This window comes from Cydia splendana, chromosome 21 (genome assembly GCF_910591565.1).
Source record: "Cydia splendana chromosome 21, ilCydSple1.2, whole genome shotgun sequence".
Classification (NCBI taxonomy): domain Eukaryota; kingdom Metazoa; phylum Arthropoda; class Insecta; order Lepidoptera; family Tortricidae; genus Cydia; species Cydia splendana.
In genome coordinates, this window is record NC_085980.1 from 2,116,617 (window position 1) to 2,143,212 (window position 26,596).

The 26,596-nt window shown below is 36.7% G+C and overlaps 1 protein-coding gene and 1 long non-coding RNA gene across 3 annotated transcripts in view; both read right to left on the bottom strand.

Moving 5' to 3' along the window:
• The window catches only part of LOC134801194 (uncharacterized), a 156,341-nt gene that overhangs the window by 16,762 nt on the left and 112,983 nt on the right, over positions 1-26,596 (bottom strand). The gene's annotated exons all lie outside the window — the stretch shown is intronic.
• LOC134801167 (complexin) overlaps positions 1-26,596 on the bottom strand; it is a 136,428-nt gene that overhangs the window by 16,762 nt on the left and 93,070 nt on the right. For both annotated transcript variants that reach the window (XM_063773713.1, XM_063773714.1), the window contains exon 2: positions 24,144-24,307. In XM_063773713.1, the coding sequence (XP_063629783.1) occupies positions 24,144-24,307 (164 nt within the window). The remainder of the gene's footprint in view (positions 1-24,143; positions 24,308-26,596) is intronic.

The following is a 26,596-nucleotide window of genomic DNA, read 5'->3' on the forward strand; positions in this document are numbered from 1 at the left end:
TTGGGATACACTGAGCAACTTTTACTATGGGACCAACCCCACAATCGCGAAAAAAAATTTGGTGTTTCATACATTTTGGCTGGTCCATTTTCTATGTAAAAGTTGCTCAGTATAATCCCAAAACCTCCTTGGCAACGGGAATGTAGTTATTTTTTAGCCACCGTGTAGAAGCGCAAGGTGAGTACTGAGTACACTGCTCTATAAATCAAAATCAAATCAATAACACATTTTTAAAGTCTGAATGTCGCTCCGGTTTATGAACAGGGGGTCAATTCTAATTTAACAATTCGTTATGGTTTTGAACTGGTTTTGACACGACATTGACGACCGTCTTGGTGATTGGCGCGGGTCTCTATTGTTTCCCAAAAGGTTTTAAGTCATAATGTATTGTTTGTCCGCATTTTCGTTAGTCATTTATTTGGTTTAGAAACTCGTTACTTGGATTGCCATAAAACAAACCTAACCTAATCTATTTATAGGATAACCTTACTAAATTCCTGAAAAGTTAACGGTTTCAGTTTTAGGACTAATGATATTATGACAAACAATACATTATGACTTAAAACTTTATGTGAATCAAAGGGACCCCGATTGGCGCGCATCTCACGCACGACTTTCACTTCATTTTGCATCCACCAATCAGAGTGAGCCATTTTCAAGGTCGTATCAAAACGAGATCATAGCCGTAACAAGTCGTTAAAATGGAATCGAGCTACCGGTTTATGAACAGTAGTCGAGACCCGTTAACAGGGTTAGGAGCCCATCAGTGCGGAAATTGAGCTAAGAGCAGGGGGAGGGTTACGTTGCAATACTTTGTTCGTCTAGTTTTGATCATTATTTCAAGCACAGGGTTTTAGGCTATAGGGAGCGTGCATGAACTAAACTTATGAAATGAAGTTTCTGTTTTGGTTCACAAATATAAATATGTGTTCACAGAAAATATATCATTGGGTCCTCGTGTAATAAGACCTAAATACAGACACAGGTTACCTATAGTCTGTTCGAGATCCTGAAAACGGTGAAAAATAGAGATACTACTCCTAAAAATACGTGTGATACCTCATTAGATTCGTCATGATGCCTAGAAAAATGTATTCGATGCGTGTAAGCACACAAAAAATATCAAAAGTTATAAACAAAAAAAGGGGGGAAAAAATAGTTATTTTTTATTTCCCCAATATCTCAAAAAGTATTAATATTTAAGAAACCAAAATTAATATTATAAAAGAGAATATTTCCAATAAAACATTCCATACTTGCAGAACTGTATCTCCATTATTTATACTTTTTATTCAACGCTGAATACAGCCCTCCGCACCTCATTTTCGGGAAACGCGCGTGGCGTGAAAAAGCGATTACGTAACATTAAATATAATTTTTAAGGTATTAAATATTCATTGAAAAAATTTAAAAAGTTATGGTGTATTAAAAACATGTCAACAAATGTACTACTTGTAGAAATTTATCTTAAAGTTATTTTTTCAACAAGTTAGGCAATTATTAATTAACAAAATGTTCTCGAACTTCCTTCTTTATTGAAATCTAAAGAGATACAGTTGAAATACACGGGACCCTATCGTATATTAGGGGTTATCCTTATTTGGGATTACCTTATCATCTGGTCCAAACCGTAATAAACATTATAAAACGCCACGGTGGCACTTTGGAGTTGGTGTTATCAACTTATCAAGTTATCACATACAAAAAATAACGATAAGAGAGGTTATTGTAGGTATTTACACAAATAAGTAGTAATTTTTCTCGTTAGATTCGATAAAATTTGGCTGGTTGAGAGAGTTCATCATTCAAGAGAACTATTTATCCACCAAACTTCATCGAAACTTGACGAAAAAAATAGATAACATAAAAAAATCGGCCCCTATAGGTAATATTAGTAGGATTGTCCCTTCTAAGTATCACAAAGCATATCATGGCAAATATGGCGCACATAAAAGGGCATCCAAAACAAATATGCCCCGTAATCCCCTGTCGGCAGATAAGCGAACAGGGACCTCTGAAATATGGCGTTGTTTTGCAAAAACCTTGCGCTACTAAGGCAACTCGAATTAAAGCGAATTATAGGAACTCGCAGGCAGTGACAATAATGTTTAGCTAATAGGTACTTAAGTTACGCAGTATCGCAAACAGATACAAAACAAATAGGGTAATTCGCCACTTTTAGTAACTGGCCGCCCTAAACTAAAAACTGTTCACCTATAAACAGAATTCATTTTAGTATAAGGTTTCAATAACTGGCCACCTTATACTAAAATGAATACAATTCATTTTTGGTTTAGGGCGGCCAGTTACTAAAAGAGGCCAGTTACAGGCGAATTACCCTACTTAATATATTTCAAATTTTTGCAGAAGCTTTTTGCTTAATTTGTTGCGGATAAAAAAAATCTTAGTTGTTTATTCGATGTCGTGTAACTAAGTAACTATTCGACTGGAAATAAAAAATCTTAATAAGATTGAATATTAAATAAGATTGTAATATTTAATATTACATACTTTATTTAACTAGTACCAACTGGAAATTGATGCTTGGTTATAATTTTTTATAGATTAGTGTTGGCAACTTGGCATATTGTTAAATCTTTAAATTAGTACCTAATATTAGACCCCTTATAGAAATACATAGTCTATTTATTTAGCGTTAGGTCCCGAGAACATTAAATATGATTAAGCTTACACACACAACAAAATCTACATTTAAGATTTTGATCCCACATACAAATGAAGACAAAAATAATGTATTTTCAAAATAATTGGAAATATTCTATGAAGGAACTCTGAAACTAATATTTTTTACGACTTAAAGTTATAATCGCAACGCGCAGCGTCACCACATTTGCTCGATCGCGCGTACATGTGTGAAATGCGCACACACCGGAAAATTGCCATCGAGCGAAGACAGGCGAGAATCATTTACACAAAAAATATGTAGCTACGACATTCTTTATTATTATCTTTGTGGAAAATGTACATCCGGCTCCGTTCGGCTCAGCATTGCTCCGAGCACTTATTAGGGTTGACACCACATGACTTCCTTTTGCGTGCACGACCACAGATAAGATAATCACTTGATTTTGACAACCCTAAATAGCCGAAAGGGATAGTGCCATATATTAGAAAGGGATAGCATGATTCGACCCTGAACCGCTGTCAAACTTCGGGTTTGTAGGAAGTGTCCTTTCTGTATGGTAGTACTATTATTTATTCTGTGTCCGTACATTCTAGTTACGAGTAGGTACTCATTGAAAAATTCTAATCTTCTAATTCAATCTATTTTTATTAAAATGTGTTGTCAGATTAAACGTCTATGGATTTTAAATGTTATCTATTTTTTTGGAAACGGTTATGATGCCCATTCAAATAAAAAAAAATCTAATTGCAGCCCGATTCGAACTTTAAGATACGTCAAATAATACGGCTAGATACGATATGGATTAGATGTGTCAGTGTCAAAAGTGACATTTCTTCAAACAAAAACGTCACTTTTGACACTGACATATCTGTATCATATCTAACCGTAATATTTGACGTATCTTAAAGTTCGAATCGGGCCGTTGTTATCTGTTATCTCGATATCCCAATACCTACTTTTATATGCGGGCATGATGCAGATATCAATTAGAGATGATATCTCAAAGCATATAAATCATGGGTCTACATATACAGGACTATCGCCGTAAACACGCTGTCGCAGCGTTACCACTGGGGGCCTAGCCAATATGACAATCGTTGCTAGAGTGAGACCAAGAAAAGTCTGCAGCGATATTGATAGCCCACACAGTGCAAGTGTTATCTTAAACGTCAAACTTCTATGAAATTATGACGTATAGGTAAATAACACTTGCACTGCGTGGGCTATCAAAATCTCTGCAGACTTTTCTTGGTCCAACCCTAGAAAACGCGAATCAATCCTTAAATATATATATGGAAATAGTCACGTGAATTTTCGTAGCATCTGTCATTCCATTTTTTTTCATTTCGTCCCGTGTTTGTCGATAGAGTTAGATCAAGAAAAGTCTGCAGCGATTTTGATGGCCCACGCAGTGCAAGTGTTATTTATACGTTATAATTTGATAGAAGTTTGACGTTTGAAATAACACTTGCACTGCGTGGGCTATCAAAGTCTCTGCAGACTTTTCTTGGTCTAACACTAAACGATTGGCTCATCTAGGCTCCCTAGGCTATCACTGTTAAACGTATTGTCGCAGCGTTACCACTGGTGCTCAAATACGCGTCGCAACGTTACCACTGGCTCGATCGCGCGTCGCAGCGTTACCACTGGCTCGATCGCGCGTCAACGTGTGAAATGTTCGCGAACCGGAAAATTGCCATCGAGCGGTGACAGGCGAGAAAATGGCGGCGAGATTTAGGTGCTTTGTTCGTTACATACTTGTTTATTGAGCGATGCGTTAAGTTTTGTAGCCGTAAATCTAGGGAATCGGTTTGAACGTAGTTTTGATCTATTGTCAGACTTTATTGTTTACTGTTTTGTATTTGTATCGAATAAAATACATGTTTTATTCTGTCAATGATACGTAATTTGGTCTTTTGTTATACATAGCAGTACATGACTGTATATAAAGCTATATAAAGTAAGATTGCTATATAGGTAGCGCAGTTGACTTTGAGTATTTGAGTTGACAATAGCAAACTTTGAACTTTGAAAGAAAATGCCAAAATGTAATATAATATAATATTTCTAAAACAGATTATCCCTCGCAGAAAATGTTTCAAGAAGCTTCATACTCAATATATCATATTTGCTAACTCCCAAGAAACTATAAACGACAATGTCAATAAAAATCACAAGCACCATTAAGCGATATGGAGTCGTAACCCATTAAAGATAAAGTGCAGAATGCATTAGCAACACGCTGGTACACGGGTGGGGGGCGCTAATGTGCTTGTAGCGTCGGAAAAAATCTTTTATAATAAAAATAATACGTGAAGCTTTGCATGATGTACTCGTAAATGCCTTGTTTTTCTTTAAGATTATTGAATAAAGCACCGACGGAAACAGGGCTCGGAAACCGTTTTATATTTCAAACCGGTTTCGTTAATTCACCCGGGAACGAAAAGGATTTCGTTTCCGTTTGCGGTTACCGGTTAATGACCTGTTCTATTAAGATACTAATTTATGCCTAATTCGTTCGCTTTCCGTTTTTGTGGAACGAAATTAAAAGGTTAAATTGAAAATATCGAAGCGAGATAGAACGAGTAAGTTTTGCTATCTCTTTCACGTATGACAACGAGTTTAACCGATAGTCTCCGAAAGCCATGATTATATCGTTCCCGCGAACCATAAAGTTCCATTCCATCTTCTTACCGGTTAGGAGAGAGAACGTATACGTAATTTTTTAGTTCGCGCTCCATCAATTAACCGGTTTTTTAATGAACGAAATAATATAACGGTTTTGTAACGATATTAACAGGTATTTCAATACCGGTTCCGAGCCCTGGACGGAATCAATATAGACGAAGCTTTCTCTATAGTTTTTTCGAATAACGTTTCATTACCCGTACTATGAGTCACTGACAGTGTCAAAACTGACATATACGCTAACTTCTGCGTAATTTACTTTCTAATTCTATACATCTCGCTCGCACTTATATGCGTGTAGGTACGAGCGAGAGGCGTAGAAAGTAAGTTACGTTTTCGATAGCGTTTAATGTCAGTGGTGGTAGCCACACATATGACTGACACTTAACTGACACAAATATCACTGAAAGTTATCCGTTTTCGATATCCCGCCTGCAGCTTCTAATACCCAAGACACAAATTGCTGCTTTTATAAAGAGTTGTGATGACACAAACCTATGTCTTATTTCAATGTGGGAAAAGGAAAAATAGGTAGGTAAGTACATTAGGCGTAGTATGCATATATAAGTAAGCTGCTGACTATACTTTACTAAGTGTTGCTCAGTGTAGTGCGAATATTGTTTAGTGCTTATTGATTTGGGGTCAATATACTAACGTTACGAAGAAAAAGTATTGTATACGCAGTAGGTATTTTATTTTAGTTAAGTAAATGTAACCATAGCGCCCTCTATAAATTTCTACAGGGACTGTACAATAAAATGAGTTATGTGTGCCACTGCTCTAGCACAATTACTTTCAATTACGCATGCGTGACTACACTCATTTACATCGGCATAAGCCTAGAAAGGCATTAACTTTTCAAAGCATCGGATGTTATGCAAAAAGGTCGTAAACAACATTTAATTCCCAGCTGTTATGCAAAAGCGTCGTAAACAACAGTGAATTCCTGTGAACATACGCCCTTTTATAGGTTGTTGTTGTTACTAAGTGAGGCGAGTTGCCTCAGTGACTATTGTAAGTTATACTACAGGGTGGCCTAAAAGTACGCTGACAAAGAATTGTTAGAATATTTTTCTTACTTACATATGTTTTTTACAAAAAAATCATCAAAAATACAATCATTACACTATAACAAACCGTACTATCTTAAAAATATACTCAATTAGCTTTGATACGCAAGCGCAAAAGTTTGTTACAATAATCAACACAATGCTATGATAAAAATCTTTGTCAACAAATTATTGGGCCACCCTGTTACCGACGTTAGTGCTACGGCAGTAACAGAACAGGGATTGGCGGGCCTTATAACTAAATACGGTCACTACTTTGAAAAAATCTCATATCTCACACTGCTGTCACAGAATAAATAATAGTACTAGGCACAGAAGACTCACTCTCTAACAAAACGCGTCTGTTACGATCAGAACAGATATCGCCGCTAGGTGGCTAGCCACCAAAATTGGTGTGGAACGAATGTACTTTTAGCTACCTGTAGCAAAGCGACGAAATCGCGGAGTAAGCCACGCCTGCTGCTACTCAAAGTTGAAACGCAGTAAGTCTGTATGCATCCCAAGCATAGTTACGGCATTTTTCTTTCGATTGACAGAACAAGATACGAGGTTTTTTTCAAAGTTGTCACGATACCTTAATTTATAAGGTGCTTCACATTATGCCAGTTTACTTCGTCTCTAGCATTCTTTCATTTGTAAAATCGAGCTACTAAATCCGATATACATTTTAACTCGTTTTGTCTCGGGTCGAATAGACCTGATAAGTTATTCAGGCGAAGGTTGAAGCTTTCAGCTGTAACCTGTTAGTGTTAGCCCACTTCAGGTCTGACAAGGCTGTATTATTTAATAATGTATGGTACCTACTTCTATCAAGGTAGAGAATATTAGAGATTTATTGATTTAAGTTGATTTAAGTATTTTTTTGGCTATTACAAAGAGGGCTACAGATGCAAACTCTTCTTCTTCTTTCCCTTTTCCGACTTTAGGTGGGGTCGGCTCTCTTAATTAATTTACGCCAGGCACTTCTGTCCTGGATTGTCGTTATGTCTTCTTGGCATGCTTTATTGTTCGGGTCATGTTTGTCCACCAGGTGCCGGGCGGGCGCCCTCTACCGCGTTTTATTTCGGGCAATTCCAGCGCCTTACGAACCACATTGTCATCGTCTCTTCGCATAACGTGCCCGTACCATCTTAGTCGACTTTCTCCGTTGTCGACGGCTACAGATGCAAACGATTACAGTATAATATTCAATATCTGGAAGACCGAGCTGTGGTCGGAAAATATATAAAAAATCAAAAATGCGCGTTTTCCCAGAGATAAGACCTAGCTAGATCGATTTTTGCCCTCTAAAACCCCCATATATCAAATTTCATCGAAATCCTTAGAGCCGTTTCCGAGATCCCCAAAATATATACATAAATATACAAGAATTGCTCATTTAAAGGTATTAGTTATTATCTGTCCTACCTATAATACAACTTTATTATCTTTATTGCCTAATTATTTATTCCCGATTCCCTTGTAAACTGTAGCCATCATAGCACGTAACATCGTTCTGAATAAAATATGGATGTGTATTGTGGCAATTATACCTGTCGGGGCTTGTCCCGAATTGAATTGTATTCATGGCTTTCAGAAGCGATACTATGTTAACTCACTGAAATAGGGGCATTCCACGAGTATGTCGCTTACGTAACGCAATTCTTCTAATACTTCTGGAAATGCTGAGTAAGCGATATTGGGTCAGGTAATATTTCATGACTTGGCTAACAAATTAGCAGTATATTCTCGAGATTCACGTATTTTATTGAGGTAGCTGCCATACAAGGCAAAAGCGTTATGTAAGCGACAGTCTCGTGGAATGCCCCAATATGAGATACACCTTTATTTTATTTTGTTATAAAACACATGGCGTCATAATCATAAATTATTAAAAAAAAAACTACGACTAGTAGTAGTAGATATAAAATTAAAAATTATGCACATTAAAAATTGTACAAAAGGCATTATAAGGCATTAAAATTAAATTAATTAAAGGCATTATTGTATTATGTTAGAGTCTGTGCGGAAAGAGAAGAGTTGTGAAATGTATGGGGCCCAATACATTCTACGACTCTTCTCTTTCCGAACAGACTCTAACTATGGTTCATGTGATACAGCCTGCTGACAAAAAACAACGAAAACACTCTGGCAAACGCACTTGACAGGCAATCTAGTTCATTCTAGACTTGTGATTTTGATACGGACTGTTCATTTTAATTATATTCTTTTTTATTATGTATTGTTACTGCGCCAATAGAAATACACACTATGAAAAAAAATAAAAATAAAAAAACGGCAATGGATGTAATTATATATTTTCCATATTTTTTATAACGAGCAATAACGAGATAAATTTTAAGTTTGAGTTAATATGTGTTCAAAACGCGAAAGTTTTAAGTATTATAATAACGAGATGACTATTAAGCCCGCTCCAGACTCGTGCGCGAGTCGCGACGTGAAGCCGCGAACGCGACTGTGGAGGGCCCTTTACTTCTCTATCAATTCAAGAGGTCAAAATGAGAGACTCGTGAGTTAACAGTGACCAAAGAGCCGATAGTAACGCAATAGTAAAATGTCGGAAAACCGATAACGTCCATAACACGAACGACCTATCTCACTATGTCGTATCCCTTTATGCCTGGACTGTTACGAGAAAATTATTCTCAACACTTACATGCGCTCCACTCACTATCAGTATAATGTCATTAAGTGTCTGAAGAAGTCCAGACTATGGAGCATATAATTCAGCGATGCCCTCTGCATTCATACTCGGGACCACCAGAAGACCTGCTGCGCCTAACACCCGACGCAATTGCGTGGCTAAACGCACTGAATATTGACATTTAATTTAATTTTTAATTGTAATGTAATTTCTATTCTGTGACATTTATATAACTGCCTATTTTTGTATAAGCCATACGATTAAATAAAATTTTGTCATTACTTCAAAAATATCAAAAACGTTTAATAACTTAGAATAGAATAGATTTAGAATAGAATAGATTTATTCGTAAGCACAAACAATCGGAACAGTACATAGTATAAAAGAAAATACAAAATAAGATTAAAGTGCCACGAAATGGCCCCATCTCAGCATGTTGCTGGTGGCTTCCAGCGCTGATCTTCCGATGAGACCATCAAGTGAGAAGAATCACGGAAGGTAACAGACAAGAAGAAAAAAGACAGAAATAACATACAGTAAACAGTTAGTTAAATAAGAAAAAAGTTACACAGCAAGAAGATACAACATAACGACTATTTACAATTAAGATGAATTAATACAAAAACAAGCATCGTGCTCTAAATCGCTGTATCGATCCGGTCCCACCATATCTTGGCTGAGCATTACAGCTGTATATACTACTAGCGCCAACGGTGGCTACACTAACTAAAAAGCAATGTCAGACCAAACCAATATCGAGCGTTCATGAAATCTACGTTAAAAAATCTTGTAAGATTAGCTTATTAGCAAAACAGCATTGTAGGATGACGAATTTACGAAAATGTACGAAATACTAACATAACAGCACTCTACTAAGTATGGCGTAAAGGAATGATGAACCCTTGTCAGGCCAAAGGAACAAAACACTTGAGGTAAGCATAAGTAAAATTACAAACTACAGGCAGCTGGTATCAAGTCTGTAGGCTTCTTGGCTACGTTGGTGATTAAGTAAATACAGTTTAATCTTTGACTTAAAGCTATGAATACTTTGCAGGTTTCTCAAAGGCGGAGGTATATTGTTCCAGACTTTCGACGCGGCATAGCGAAAACTTCCCCGAAACGCTGCTGTGGCATGGCGTGGCATTAACAATTGAATTCCACAGTTACGGCGTTCGCGGAGCTTAATACAAGAAAGCTTATTGAAAAGATAAGGCGGAGTACCATATTTAAGCACACCAAAGAGCAGACAAGCCAAATGAAGTTTACGACAGTGTTGCATCTTGAGGATCTTATGGCTGTTCAGAAATGGTGTCACGTGAGCTCTCAACGGAATATTGAATCAGAAGCGAGCACAGGCATTTTGAACACGTTGAATGAGTCTCTTTGTCTTTGCAAGAAGTCTACTACTTCTACTTCTACTACTTCATTATCGTCCATCATTCTTTCTGTCATTTCTGTTTCCATCATTCTAATCAATTCACTGTCAGTAGTAATATCATTTCTAGCGTCATTACTTTGACATAACTCCAATACTGACGGAAATTATTTAAATAACCTTCATTACTTGCATCATTCCTTCATGACAATCCCTACACTATCACTAAAAACGTCATTCCTTCAAAGTAATGTCAGTATTCATGATAGTGTCCGGCCCATAACAGATCTTACTGTAAATTTCATTAGATAGCTTGACGAGCGTTCGCGTTTGCGTTATGTCTATTTTTGTATGGGATTATGAACAGCGTTTTGAAAACTTAAAATCCCATACAAAAATACACTTAACGCAAACGCGTACGTCACGCCACCTATCGAATAAAATTTACACTAGGGGGTATAATATAAAAAATCCTATTTCCGAAATAATACTGATATCATACAATCCGTTACCATTGTTATTACCTAAAAGGATGACGAAATCAAAGTTTACCAACAGATTATTTTCATATCAATCATGAAAAGACAATGGATGCCGACTGTGTAGTAGCCATTGAAATATTAATTGAAAAGGGATCACTCTTTTGTTCAATGGTAGATAGATATAAAACAAAATGGCGGCGTATTCTGATGTTAAATATACATATGTGTGCTATTTACGACTTGATTTAATGACAGTTTTATCGGAGATGAAATGGAATTTGTATGATTAAATTTTTATCTAAAATCAATCTTCTTCTGTTAAATCAAATTTGGATTAAAATCAAACGCCATGCCAGAATATGCTACCTAAAAAAAGGGGCCCACAGATTACCAGTTCGCCGGACGATATCAGCGTGTCAGTTGTTCGGAGCTGTCAAATTTTGCATTTAACCGACTTAAGTGATTTTGCTCTAAGTGGTATTTTTTGTAAATGACAAATAAATAAAATAAGCGTTTTATATGATAGCCTGATAGGTTCTATGTCTTCTCGGCAAAAAAGACATAAACAGTCACACCGTCGAATAAAAAGCCTAGTCTTCTTAGGGTCTCGTACCCAGAGGATAAAAACGGGACCCCAATATTACTAAGACTCCGCTGTTCGTCCGTCTGTTCGTCTGTCACCAGGCTGTATCTCATGAACCGTGATAGCTATGCAGTTGAAATTATCACAGATGATGTATTTCTGTTGCCGCTATAACAACAAATACTAAAAACAGAATATAATAAATATTCAAGTGGGGCTCCCATACAAAACTCCCAAACGTGATTTTTTTTGCCGTTTTTTGCGTAATGGTACGGGACGGGAACCCTCCGTGCGCGAGTGCGACTCGCACTTGTTTGTAAGTCAGTTACATTCAGTTAGAAACACAATGGAAACCTTCTCCGTAGTTTAACCTCTCTTTTCTAACAGGAAGGCCCGTAACGAATGAACACTCAACCTATTTCGCCGGGGCCCGATTAGGATGTGTTTGCGCACAAACATGCAAACAAACACTATTAGCGAGGGCAAACACACGGAGTTTAAGGTTTTTCTTAGGCGGCGTGAAGGAGGTACTAACTTGGTACAAGGAACTACATACTGCGTATACCTAACTTCAAAATAAAGGTAACATTCCATTTCTGACCGCAGCTGCACTACTGCTCCGACACGTCGATGTTATTGTCGATTTCCATAGTAAAATGACTGACAAGACAATGAATGACAGTAACGTCGCAACAGTAGTGCAGCTGTCGTTGGAAATGGACTGTCACCTTTACAAAATATTAGAACCAGAATCAGAATCATCGCATTTATTCGTGATAAACTATAACATACACAAGTATAAAACGACAATAGTTATTTGTTTTACAAGGGGGCAAAGTTGTTGTTTAACCGCTCGTGCTAATATTGATACACGAGCAAGCGAAAGGTTCCAAAATTGAACCACGAGCGTAGCGAGTGGTTCGAAAAATGGAATCTTGAGCGTTGCGAGGGTTTCAAAGCACGAGGGTTAAACAAAATTTGTCCCCGAGTGGAACACAAAATTTTTCAGCACACCAACCCGAAGCAAATATTAAATGTAAAATATCAAACAAAATTAAACCAAATCAAATTCAAATGAATGTTATTAAATATTTATCACCCAAAATCATCATTTAAAAGTCAATTCTACCAGCAAACATAAGAAAACAACTCAAAATTTGCATTTGATTGCTTTGCCTCACATGTGAATTAAGTGCAACTTTGCTATCCGTTTTTGAAGTGCAAAGTAAGCCTTTCCGAGCTGGTGTGGTGAAAAGAAATTTAAATACCAGTGACTTTCCAAAATTGTGCACAGTTAAAACGTGGTATAATCACACACAGTTAAGGCGTGGCTCACTCCGCGATTTCGTCGCTTTGCTACAGGTAGCTAAAAGTACATCCGTTCCACACCAATTTTGGTGGCTAGCCATAAGCCGCGCGTGGCGCTGTCGCCACCTAGCGTCCATATCTGTGCTGATCGTAACAGACGCGTTTTGTTAGAGAGTGAGTCTTCTGTACCGAGTACTATTATTTATTATGTGGTATAATATAAAACTTATACTTAGCAAAGAAAAGTATACTCAAAGAGTTTCCCTGTCACGACTTGTAAGAATGACATTTACCTAACGTCATGCCATGATTAATATAGTATGGCTTAATTAGTATAAATTTACGCACCAATTTATCATTCATCACAGCAACATCACTTAACTCTTTGACAAGTAAATGCCAAAACCGCGTCATAAGGCGATAAAATCTTTTCATAACAAAACTTCCAACTCAAGCACATCACAAAACAATATTCAACACGATTGAAGTAAACTTTTCAAATGAACTAAACTTCGTATTATATCGTGATCTAAACTTCGGGATGATTATACGAGTAATTAAACTAATCTGAAGCCTTTTAACACAAATCTTTGCGGAACTGAGCAACTTCACTTACTTGTCAAAGGTTTGGTTAAAAGTTTGAGACTTGAGACGCAATTTAAAGGAGGGAGCCAGTGCACAAAATGTGTCAATAAAATTAATGACAAAAAGTTAATAAAATCTTAAATAAGTGACAAGAGAATAATGATGATAATGGTTATGGTAGGCAGACCAGATAGCATCATAACATTTTTAAGTATGTAGGGAGTTCTCAATATTTCAGCATTATTGCCAGTGCCATGTCCAAAGATAAAACTGGTGTCGGTACAGAATACTGAGTAAGTTGTATTCGCGTAGTTCTGTATGTCAAATAACTCCGAAAATGAGATGAAAATCACCCAACATTCCATCATAATAAGAATCCCTTTTCCGGATTATCTGACGGTTTTCGACACTCGGAATGCCCGAATACACCGTACTCCTGAATATTATATGCTAAATAAAGTAGCACATTGTTTTCATACAATGTCTCGCATAGTTTACCCATTCCCAAATTACAGAGCGTAAATGCTACATGCAACCCGCTACCGCTTATGACAGCGAGCGGTGCTCAGTGGAAAGGATGACATTCACGCGCTAAAATGTATGGCAGCCATATTGAGTGCAAGTTTTAATTGTGTGGAAACGGGTTGGGCCCCAATTGCAGCGGGGGATGTATTAATGTTATTCTAGTGTTTAATTTTATCTTAACAAACTAACAGTTCCTGCTGCAGTTGCATCCTAAGTTTGGGGCTTCCTATTTCAAACCAAAATACAAGAATGGGAATAGGAACTAGTTTTTACGAAAGTACAGTATACTTATCAGCACATGTCAGGTTAGCAGATCTTCCAATGGACGGGAGTTCACAATGATTTTGTTCACCAGAAAGTGACTATATAATTAATACACAAATAAGTTACAATAGAGTCATTGTTCGCGTGCACTTACTTTTATATTTATTATTTTACCTGACATTCCGAATGTGATATTACGTTCATGGTCACGGGTAGACACATACAAAAAAAAGAAAAGAAAGGATAACTATCTTATGTGCACGCATTTAAGTCCCGTAAATTATGAAATCTAAGTAGATTGGAAATCGTATGCCTTAAGTATAAGTAAGTTACCAAATTACCTACCGCGAACAATGAAAATCTCAATCGCTCTTGCATAGATGAGCTTAATCTGACCTCACTGGCCTATTTCTCCAACTTAATATTACCTCGAACGAGTTATAAAAACTCAAACAATATTTCCTCGAGTTCCGTGTACACTACGAACACTACGAGCGCCGTGGGAGCAACTCTACGCAACCGTACCCCGGACGAAGCTAACGCAATTATAATATTGGTCTCGCGGGGCTCGGCGCTAAATGCAGTGCTTTTGTGACTCAAGTGTGCGGAAATATAGATAGTGCTGTTGTAACTATGAACTAAATAGAAGCGTTAATTTTGTTAGTTTTTATTGTCATTAATTTTGTTTAGTTTTCGAGTCCTGGTAAGGGCATTTGCTTGTGTTTATCAACTTGTTCCTGAATTGTGGATATTTTCTAGGTATTTACGTATTCTAGGTATTTTATTTTTTAAGTATTTATATTTATCTATAATTTAGCTATTAAGCTTACTGAAGCGTTAAAAAGTTCTGAAAATCGGGTGTCTTTCCTTTAGACAATATTATTATAACAGTTAACAATTCGGGTGCATTCATTAAGACTTATTTATATCATATAATTTGTAATATTTTAACATGGCGATGAGCATTTAGCAAAAAAAATTGCTTAAATATCCTTATTTTATGACGTCTATAGGAAAGACGCATAACGCTAATTCATTAACAGCCGTATTCGAACAATGGGATACGTTTCGTCAAACAAAAACGTCACTTTTGACACTTGTTTGACTCACATATCCAATCCATATCATCTAGTATTTGACGTATCTCATTGTTCGAATACGGCTGTCTGAAGACTGTCGGAGGAAATACCTTTCACCTATTACCTTTGTATCTATTGAATTCATGATGTTGAATTGTTGAGATCAAGAATCGTTTACCTAGTAAAACATGTGAGTATACACACACACATCACTACACTTTTGCAAATAAATATCTTTATCTTTATTGGGATGGTTCAAAAAACCACGTTTCCATCAGAATTTTTGGGGACCCATGTTTGTTTTAACAAATGATTTTAGTATTAATGCCCTAAAATTTTAACTATCTAGCTGTTGTCTAAGGGGTTGCTCGATTGGGACGGAATATGAACAAAAAATATACCTAGAATAGATTTTGTACATAATACCTATTACCTTTATGTAAATTCTAGTTTACAGAAAAAAAATTGGTACTTTCTAACTTTATTTTGGTGAAGTAAAATTTACATAAAAGACAGATAATAAAAGCATATTTATGTCACAAGCGGTAGCGAGTCGCATTCACTAGCACCACACCTTTACCGGACGGATCGCTCCTCGTAACAAGATCAAGAATTAACTTTGCCTCCCCTCGCTAGGGGGCGCTATCGACTGAAAATGACATTCCACTGAAGGCACGGGAATATGAGGGATATTTAGGCTTAATAGCCCGGCTGAGTGAATAAATAAATACAGGGTGGACCCCGAAGGAATTTAGCGGTATTCCTTAAATACAGGGTGATAGGGAGAAACCCGGACGATTTTAACGGTATTTCTGGTCATATTATCGTTAGTTACTTGCATAAAAAAGAGCGTATCTCGCCATCAAACTTCACAGTTTGGCGAGTTTTATGTAATTTATAAAATGTATTTTAGTGTATCATGAATAAATAAATTTAAAAAAAAAGACAACTAGTTTTTTACTCGTCTCAAAAGACACATTTCTCAAGAAGATATTCGGCCTGATTCGAACTTTAAGATACGTCAACTAATAGATCTAGAAACGATATGGATTAGATATGTCAGTGTCAAATGTGACGTTTCTTCAAACAAAAACGTCACTTTAGACACTGACACATCTAATCCATATCGTTTCTAGATGTATTAATTGTCGTATCTTAAAGTTCGAATCGGGCAGTTGATCATCAACTACGTACCTACTTACAAAGTATTTACGAGCACTTTACCACTTTCCGTGCCCTCGTCGCGCTCAAATTGCTCATAATTGGGGCCAGTTAGTTCTTCCAAGTGCCTTTGTGACTTCTGTGCCGAGTGCTAAGTGACTTCGGTGGCGGAATGACTTCGGTGGCAACTTGGTCGCTATGAGAAAATCTACGGGTACAAAGGGAGAGAAATTTAGGTCAATGCTGGAGAAATATGTTGTAAGTTTAGAAATTCGGTGTAATATGCAACAGGTATTTAAATTGACTTTAAAATGTTTATAGATTTTTTTTTAAATTTATGACCAATTTTGTAGGTATAGACGAGGTCAAAGATATATTTACACTTTATGTCTTATTACAAAAAAGTAGGGTGCAAAAGTGCAAATATATTTTTGACGTCGACTGTACCATGTCACAGTGACAGTAGTATGAGGTCTCTAGCGACTTTCATATTGATTTTCACTGTGACAAGGTACGAAATGGGTCATAAATTAATACTTTCGACCATACCTACTACCTATCTGTCTTATCTATTTAGTTACGACAAAAAATTGCGAAAAACAAATGATTACACTTCCAATTTCTATTTTTACAAATTGATAGAATAAAAAAAAAAGAATTATCTTCCAAATGTTTACTTTTAAGGCGGAGTTTCGTGAGAAAAGACAGTAAAATTCTGTTTCAGACGTCATGATAAAACCACTTAAGCGACATTTTCAAATAAAATACATCCTTTCCCCAAATAGCGTAAAGCAGACGATAAAGACTTTAGGCCGTTGACGCAAGGTCCATATTAGCTCAAACAAAGCGCACTTTTGTTGCTTTTTAATAATAAAATGTACAAACGTATGACTTTTCTACTGCAATATGACAAACGGGGTAATTATTGTTAAGGTGCCGTTCGAATTTAGAATACAGCAGTATTACTGCTACAGAAATGCGGCGCAACATTGCTGCCAACTGCACTGCTGCAGCAAAAGTCTTAAATCAGAGAAAATAAAACGATTTTACATTTGCAGCAGTCATGCAATCGGCAGTAATACCACGCTGCACTATGCTGCCAACTGCATTACTGCATGTTTTTTTTATAGTGGTTACACAGTTTGGTCGACACAGTGACCAGCGACTGCTTTTGGTGTGAAGAGATTGGTGTCGTTGCATTACTGTAGTTAATGACAAATTTAATACTTATACCTAGATGTCACGTTGAAAGGACCTTTTTTACGTTTCCTGCGGCAGTGCAGTCGGCAGCATTATACCAGCAGTATTGCAGTGCGATATTACTGCCGACCGCATTGCTGCACCAAATGTCATTTTTTACCTACTTTTCGTTGTATAAGTAGTGGCAATGGCAACATAGTCAATAAGTTTTGTAGGTACAATTTTATGGGCTTGTGATATGAAATAAACGTCTTGTTATTATTAAATGACAGGATCTATGGGCCCGATTCGGATAGACATCTATTAGATATATTTTAGACATCACCAAGATACGATAACGATATGTTTAAGATCTAACCTGTCAAATTTGACATTTGCGCGATTCTGGAGACACTCTTGAACGATTTGCACAGGATATGACTTAGAGATCCAATTCACATCTAATAGATATCTTACTCTATCTAATGTAAAAGTGACATTGGTTGCCCGAATTGCGCTGCAAAAGAGAACTAGTTGATATCTAAACTATAACGTATCTAGAATGGATCTAGTACGTGTCGTGTCTTGTGAATATCTTGAAGTTCGAATACGGCAGTATGTAGCTGCCCGAATTGTCGATAACAGTTCTGCTGGTGTAGTCAGAATCGGAATGACACCTTAAGTTTACTTTTTACTCGATTTTCGTCGCGTGCCCAATTCTCAATTGAGGTAAAACGAATATTGCTTTGGAAATGGAATGGATGGTTTGCTATTGAACCATTCAATTTCGAAACGTATAGTATCAGTAGTTTAAATTAAATCCAAGTGGTTATTATAGAAATAAACATGGAATAGGACAAGAGTTATGCTAATTTGATTCTGAGCTGAAACTCGCATTTTCTCTTAAGCCAAATTTACAATTACATATATTTTTTATTACTAATTAAATAGGATTAAATATAGGGGTCTCGGCCCCCAAAATTTCATAGCTTTTGGCTTCGAGACCCTTGGCCTGTGGGCTCCGACCGCGATTGATTACGCTATATTTATTTTTATTTTTATTTATAAGGAATTTAATTATAATAATAATAATTTCAGCCTACTATAAACGTCCCACTGCTGGGCACAGCCCTCCTCTCATGCGCGAGAGTGCTTGCCCAATGCGGATTGGGTACTTCACATACACCTTTGAATTTCTGCGAAAGATGTATGCAGATTTCCTCACGATGTTTTCCTTCACCGAAAAGCTAGTGGTAAATATCAAATGATATTTCGTACATAAGTTCCGAAAAACTCATTGGTACGAGCCAGGATTTGAACCCGCAACCTACGGATTGAAAGTCGGACCTCATATCCACTCGACCACCACAGCTCTTATAAGAAATTATCAAAAGAACATACGCTACTTGTGATCGTAAAGCTGGCAGATTCCTCGCACAAAGAATTAGTATTGCGATACAGCGAGGAAATTCTGCCAGCATCTTCGGCACCATGCCGCAAAGGGGAAGCATTTAGTATTTTTAGGGTTCCGTACCTCAAAAGGAAAAAACGGAACCCTTATAGGATCACTCGTGCGTCTGTCTGTCTGTCCGTCTGTCACAGCCTATTTTCTCGGAAACTACTGGACCAATTAAGTTGAAATTTGGTACACATATGTAAATTAGTGACCCAAAGATGGACATGTTTTTTTTATAATTTTAAAATACATAGGTTCGAAGTTATTTAAGAAAATAGCCAAAAAATGACGATCCCCCCCTTTATCTCCGAAACAACTGGGTCTTAAATTTTGAAAAAAATACACAAAATAGTTCTTTACCTATAGATGACAGGAAAACCTATTAGATATGTGCAGTCAAGCGTGAGTCGGACTTATGTAAGGAACCCGAGAAACGCGAGTACGACTCGCACTTGGCCGGTTTTTTTTAGATTAATCTTATTTAGTCTTCGATTTAAGTTTAAAGTTTTATATAGTTAGACCAAGAAAAGTCTGCAGCGATTTTGATAGCCCACGCAGTGCAAGTGTTATGTATACGTCATAATTTCATAAAAGTTTGACGTTTAAAATAACACTTGCACTGCGTGGGCTATCAAAATTGCTGCAGGTCTTGGTCTAACTCTAGTTTAGTTATTAATTTTGTTAAAACCCCTCATAGTTATATAAACTGTTTTCAAAATTTGAATTAAAAAGTCATCTCACAGAGGAAATCTTCAACATAAGCCGTCTCTGCAATAAACCATCTTCACCGACAAGACAAAGCGATCGAAATCAACGTTTTCATGAACCCTAAAACAATAAGTATACAATAAAAGCCACTGAGCGCTTAAATACCAGCACATGACAAAACAAAAGCATGTTTTAATTAAAAACTGGACATATCTTAATAATCTGCTCTAAATGAGCGCGCTTTTGATAAAGATTTTTTTGAATAGTTCGCTTTTTGCTTGGAAATAGGCGGCATTTAATTAATACAAAATAAATAGGTATCTGGGGATAATCTTATACAGATCAACCTGGTCTCTAATACATAAATACATACTTAACACCCATAACTCATGCAGGAACAAATAATCGTGATAGCACACGAAAATGCCCTTACCGGGGTTTGAACCCGGGACCTATACTGTTTCGTATGAGGTGTGCAATAAAGAGTATTTTGTACTGTATTATATCATATAATTATGTGGATAAATTAATAATATTTACAAATGACAAAAGACAAATGGTCTCACCGGAAGATCAGCGCTGACTTCTGGGTAGGCATTATGCTGAGGCGGGACCATTTCGTGGTAAACTATTTATTTATTTTATGTTTAACTTTCTTTGTTGTTCTGTACTTGTGTATGTTATAGTATGTCACGAATAAATGCGATGATTATTATTATGATTTATATTCATATATTCGCGCAACCACCTCTCGTCGACTGTACAGCAGCGTACAACTTTAAAAAGGGTTAAACCCCAATTGAAGTTAAATGTGGAGCATGTGAGGCACTCGCACGTCAAATTAACTGCACGCGAATTACACCAGAGGGCGCTCCACGGGTACATTCCGATACCTAGTGAAATGTGGACGAGAGTCCGTCTCGTAACCACTATAACTGGAACCCCACAATTATTTATTTATCGCCGATCAAACAACTTTGTCAGTAAAAAAGGCGTGAAATTCAAATTTTCTATTGGACTATTACCCTCCGCGCCTACATTTTTTAAATTCGTCGCTTTTTTCTACTGACGTATATGCCTTGACAGACTATATTTACGTTTTGATTAAGGCAATAACGTGACAATGCTGCCAGCCTTTCTGGGCACGCTGCCAATAGACGGCGATTTGGGGAAAATTTTCTATTTATTGTTTATTTTTAAGTTTAGTTTGTAATTTTTATTTTAAGCCCGTTTATAAACGATTTAATACTAAATATAATAATAGATGTCGATTGGTAATAAGGCCTATAATAGAAATACCTTAGTTAGACTAACACAATTACATAATATTTCATAAAATATAAACTACACATTATTTACTCGCCAAAATGGCGTAGCTACTTTGAGTCATTCATATAGTCATAATGGGAAGTAATTAAATGGTAAGCTAAAAAAATATATTTCGGTCGGCAGAAAAATCCGTTGCTCACCAAAAATATAACCTAACCCTTGCTGACCATCTGATTATTCTGCTGACAAAAACATTTTTTTTTACAGACCAGTTAAATCGAACTCAATTATAACCGGGGGAGAGAGAAAAAGCGCTATTATTTTATATGTCACAATCAAATATTATTTCAAGATAACGTTATTCAAAATAAAATTTTTGTGCACGCATAATGTGCTAATTTCTTTAAGCCAAAGCTCTGTGTAACGCTCTGCAAGCGTAATAACTCAAACGCTTGACCCATTTCCGTGTGCCAAGCGTTCAGAACTTCAAATTAATGGATAAAAACAGTTAAACGGTGGTACGTGGCTTTTATGCCTGTTTGAAGAACAGGGTTTTAACAAGCAGAAATGTTTTTTTGTGAAATTTGATTGAAATATTAACTTAAGATAGGTATATTATTTTGGGCGTTTTCTAAAATAAATATTGTAAACCTGATTCTCACAGATCCTGTTGTTTTTGGGTTTTTTCTACTCAAAATCACTAGCATATTTAAACCCAATGCAAAAAAATGTCCCATATTTTGTTTAAAAATTGTACTTTCCACTACGTCACGCACATACAAGTGAAAAACTTTTTATCACTCAAACGTGATGTAATGGAATGGACATTTTGGGACATCTTTTATAACGGTAGGATGGAGAATGCTGTCGATTCCGAGTAGAATAAGCCCAAGAATGTCCAGATTTGAAAGAATCAGGTTTTCAATATTTATTTTAGAAAATATAAGCTAGAACGTGCTGCAGAAGGAACTACAGTCCGCTGAATTATATTTAAGAAAGCTGCTAAACGCAAGCCTTAAGAGGCGGGCCACGTATAAAAAGATGAAAAGCGCGCAAAAGTTTTTTTGCAGAAATCGCGAAGCGTCTGGTTGACGTAACTGGTGACCGAAGAGCTGGCGGCTACCTCGCACAACGTATCAGCATTGCGATACAGCGAGGAATTTTTTTTGGCCTTCGAAGAATAACATATTATTGCAGGTGACTGTACTGCCTCAAGGGCCTATTTTAGATTTAAGCTAGTTATTAGTTTTGTTTATTACTCGTAGTACCACTGTATATATCTTTTATGTAAATAAATGACAATTCATTAAATTACCTACTATGTATATTCCTTAAAAAAACTACAGAAAGCTAGCTGAACGTTACAGAAACCCTTATCTAGATCAAACATCGCACGGAGTCATCTAAAATGCAGCATTCGATAAAAAAGCACTTTCGTCGGCTGTTCACTCCATTTTGGATCTATGCCAGGGTTACAAAATCCTCTTAGTTACCACTACCACACATCGTACGTGCCTAGAGTTTATACAAAATTTTCATTTATTTAAAATGATTCATCGGTTATTATTTAAATCGGTTCTCTAAATTTAACAATACATCAAAACTCGTTTAAACATCCCAGGTGAAAAAATATACTCGTATGGCGCTGTCTTGTGCCGGAGGCCACGTCTCATTTTGGGTCGCTGAGCCAACGGAGTAAGTGTAGTAAGTAGTACTTTTTTACACATAAGTATGTTTTTTTGATACCTAAGTATGTTTCAAAAAGTTAGGTAGATCAAATATATTTCCACTCGTAAAACAAATTAAAAACACAAATAAATACTCAAGTTATTCTTGGTGTTTTTAAAGAATCCAATATGTATCCATGCCTAAAATATTTTCAATTATGTTTTTTCATTTCCATTCCTTATCTATATTATATTATCTCTTAGACGTCACAATGTCAAAATGTCAATACGAGTGACAAAACTGTATTGATTTCAATAAATAGATTATCAACAATTTGGCACCGCGTAAACTTATTCAATCCGGCTGTAAGCTAAATTATAATTAAGATTTCAATAAACATAGTTATAAATAACACTTCTATACCGCAATAGTAGTTCATGCTCTAACCTCGTGCCGCCCACCATACAAAATGATAGCCAAGGAGGTTAGAATCTTGTTGTATTTTCAATTGGGTTGAATTCCATTTGTTCGAAAATGTTATGAGACAAATGAAATGCTACCTACTTTGTTTTTAATTAAGGTTGCCATTGCATCGACACTGAGTGTACATCCTAATGTACATTGGGCGGGACGAGGCTAAAGTATAATCCGCAATTTTCCAACTATTTTCACCCGCACTGTCCAATAAAGGGCGTGAAATCAAATACCTATCCTGCCCAGTTATTAACACAGACATGGGTGCAATTTCTATTGCCGGACTGGTATTTCTATTTACTTTTATACCTCGGAATAGGATAACCTTTTGTTTTTTAGGTATGTAGTATGTGTTATTTTATTACTTTGATAAGTCTGACGTAGTTCAAAATACGTTTTGATTATGAGACAAAATTGGTTACATTTTAGAGATTATCAAATGACTTGTATAGTAGTAGTAGTAGTAGTAATCACTTAAGAATGACTTGTATACTTTAGAATGTCGTATCTTCTTCTTATTACCTTATCTTGAATCTACTGATGCATCTTCTCTATCTCCGCCTACATATTGTGTTGTTTCTTCTTGCCTTTCTCCTTCGCTTTGCGAAAAGCCTTCTGTAGTTATTATACTCTACCTTATCTCTTATCTTCAGGCGCATCTTCTCTCTCTCCTCCACCAACTCGCATTGTTTCTCCTTGCGCCGCTCCTCCGCCTCGCGGATAGCCTTTCTCCTCCAACTCACGTTATTTCTTCTTGCCTTTCTCCTAAAAGCTTCCTATAGTCATATTCCTACCTTGTCCCTTATCTCCTGACTCATATTCTCTCTCTCCTCCGTCTTGCGGTGTTTCTCCTTGCGCCGCTCCTCCGCCTCGCGGACGGCCTCCTGTAGTTCATGTTCCACCTCTTCCTTCTCTTAGAGCACTCTAAGGATATTTCTGCATGGTTTCGCCAAAAGCTTCCTATAGTAATATTCCTACCTTATCCCTTATCTCCTGGCGCATCTTCTCTCTCTCCTCCTCCATCTTGCGGTGTTTCTCCTTGCGTCGCTCCTCCGCCTCGCGGATGGCCTCCTGTCGTTCGCGTTCCGCCTCCTCCTCCTTCTCCTTGTCGTCGCTGTCATCCCCGTCGCCGCCGACCGCGCCTGTAACAAGCACATGATTTGTTAATTATAAATTAATCATAGCGTAAACACCCCAATAATCGACATGTTAAGACCCAATATTCGACTTGCTGTCAACTTTATTGCTATGACATTATGATTGAAAATGTCGATTATTGGAGGTGTGTCGGGCACTGGAGCCTCTACGTTACGTACTACTGGGTAGTCGACCAGAGACAACCCAATTTAAAAAAGGCCAATGTCAATGTGGAAAAGACGGACATAAAATTTTTGATTGGAAAGACCGTCATAGAGCGAAAGCTCTCGTATTTGTATACGTACTTCGCTAAGATACTGTCAGAAAGGAAGGTCTTCGCTCCTTCTGTACTACCTTCTGTAGGTGGAGAAAGTGTACAAACTCTAAAGTTAGAAGCGATAAAGCTTGTACTGTCTTCCCCACATTGATCCTACTGTATATATGATCATGTTAGAGAATAAATAGTCGAATAAAGTTTACTAGATTCGGCCAAGTGCAATAAATAATGTTATTATTTAATTGCAATACTTGGCATAACATTACATGGCATTTAAGTTTAAAAATATATTGCTTTGTTTATTTTTAAATACCCTATATTTTAATGTAAAAAAACTAGTGCCTACGCCAATTCTCGGGATTAGTTGCCAAGCACGGACCCCAGACTCACATGAGCCGTGGCAAAAGCCGGGACAAGGCGAGGAAGATGGATGGATAGGGTGTTAATGTCAGGTACAAAAATCTTAAAACAATTATGCAGCTACGCATTGACCTCTTAAAAATTGCAGAACACATTTTTGTTAAATAAAATTTAAAACCAAAACATATTTCAAAGTGAAAACACTACGCTAAATTGACAAAATCAAATTCCCCAACCATTTTTCCAAGCCCCATCTCCATCCGACACACCCGTCAGTGACAAAAGCGCAGATTGACGTGAAATGGTTTGCAGCCGCCATATTGGATTTCGGATAAAACCGGTTAAAGGCACGGATAACCGGATCCGGTAAGGCACGCGCGGGTGCAAATGTGTTTCGTAACCTAATTGTTTTGGGATTGGTATAATTAACAGATATCTGTTTCGTTTGAGGGAAATATCAGATTATGCGGTTGATTGGGCCGGGAGCCAAGGGCTTTTGTTTTTGTGAATTAAAAGGAGATAATACAGGCTGGCCCAAAAATACGTTGACAACTTTTTTCTTTAATTATTTTATTAAGTACTTACGTAACTAGTGGTGCAAAGATAATTTTCCCGGATTCATAAATTCAAAAGAGTGGCCACCCTGACTGAGCTGACCATTGAAAGTAGATTTACAAGCTTACGTTCTGGGTTTCTGGTCTATCTATATAATTTACACTGTTTACCTAAACCCAGTAACATATCTGACCCAGACCTACACATTATATATATGTACCTATATAAACGGTAATTGAACTTATTCCCCAGCGAAAACCGCTCATTTCAAAACCGGAATGGCACTATTATTAAATTCATCCCACGGCGACCATTCTACATTCCTAGCCTGCCTCGCACTCGCTCTGTATTCCTATTTCAACTTCTTCAAACAAACCAATATAAAGATAACCTCCATTCAAGTAGTAAATATATGAAACCAGAGCTCACAATAAACTAGTATTGAGTTGTTGGGAATAATATAAAACCCTTATATAAGAGCGTATGTCTATAGTTATACGAGTATGTCGTCACTTAAGACTTTTATAAACATGGAATTTGGGAACGCATAGTCTCACGATGGGGATTAAACGGATTCCTGGCCTTATTGACCGAGCGAAAAGCGAAGGTCTCCGTTTCAGCTAAGGCACATAATAAATAATTATTTAGCAATAGTAACATCAAGGACGTTGGTAACATAGTTAGTTTTTTTTGTCTTAAAGTTTTTAGAAAATGATTCAGAATGAAGGAAATTGACACAAAACACCGTGCCATAAGCGTCTTTAGTGCTTAAGATGAAAGGGGACGACCACCTCGAAACCGGTTTGCCATACAAACGTAGGTATTCCCGATTTTCCTCTCTGGATATTAACATTATTGAAAATATTTTTATAAAATTTGATGTATGTTAATCATAGTTTTATTTTTTAGATTTATTCATTATTATAACTATTATAAGAGTTAGCAGCGAAAAACAGGTTTAATACAATTTTTTAAAAGCTCCTAACTCTTATAATAAAGTGTTAATCTAAAAAAATTAACGGTCGAGGATGGCTATGATTAAAATACATCAAATTGTGTAAAAATATTTTTCATAATGTTAATTATCCAGACAGGAGAATGA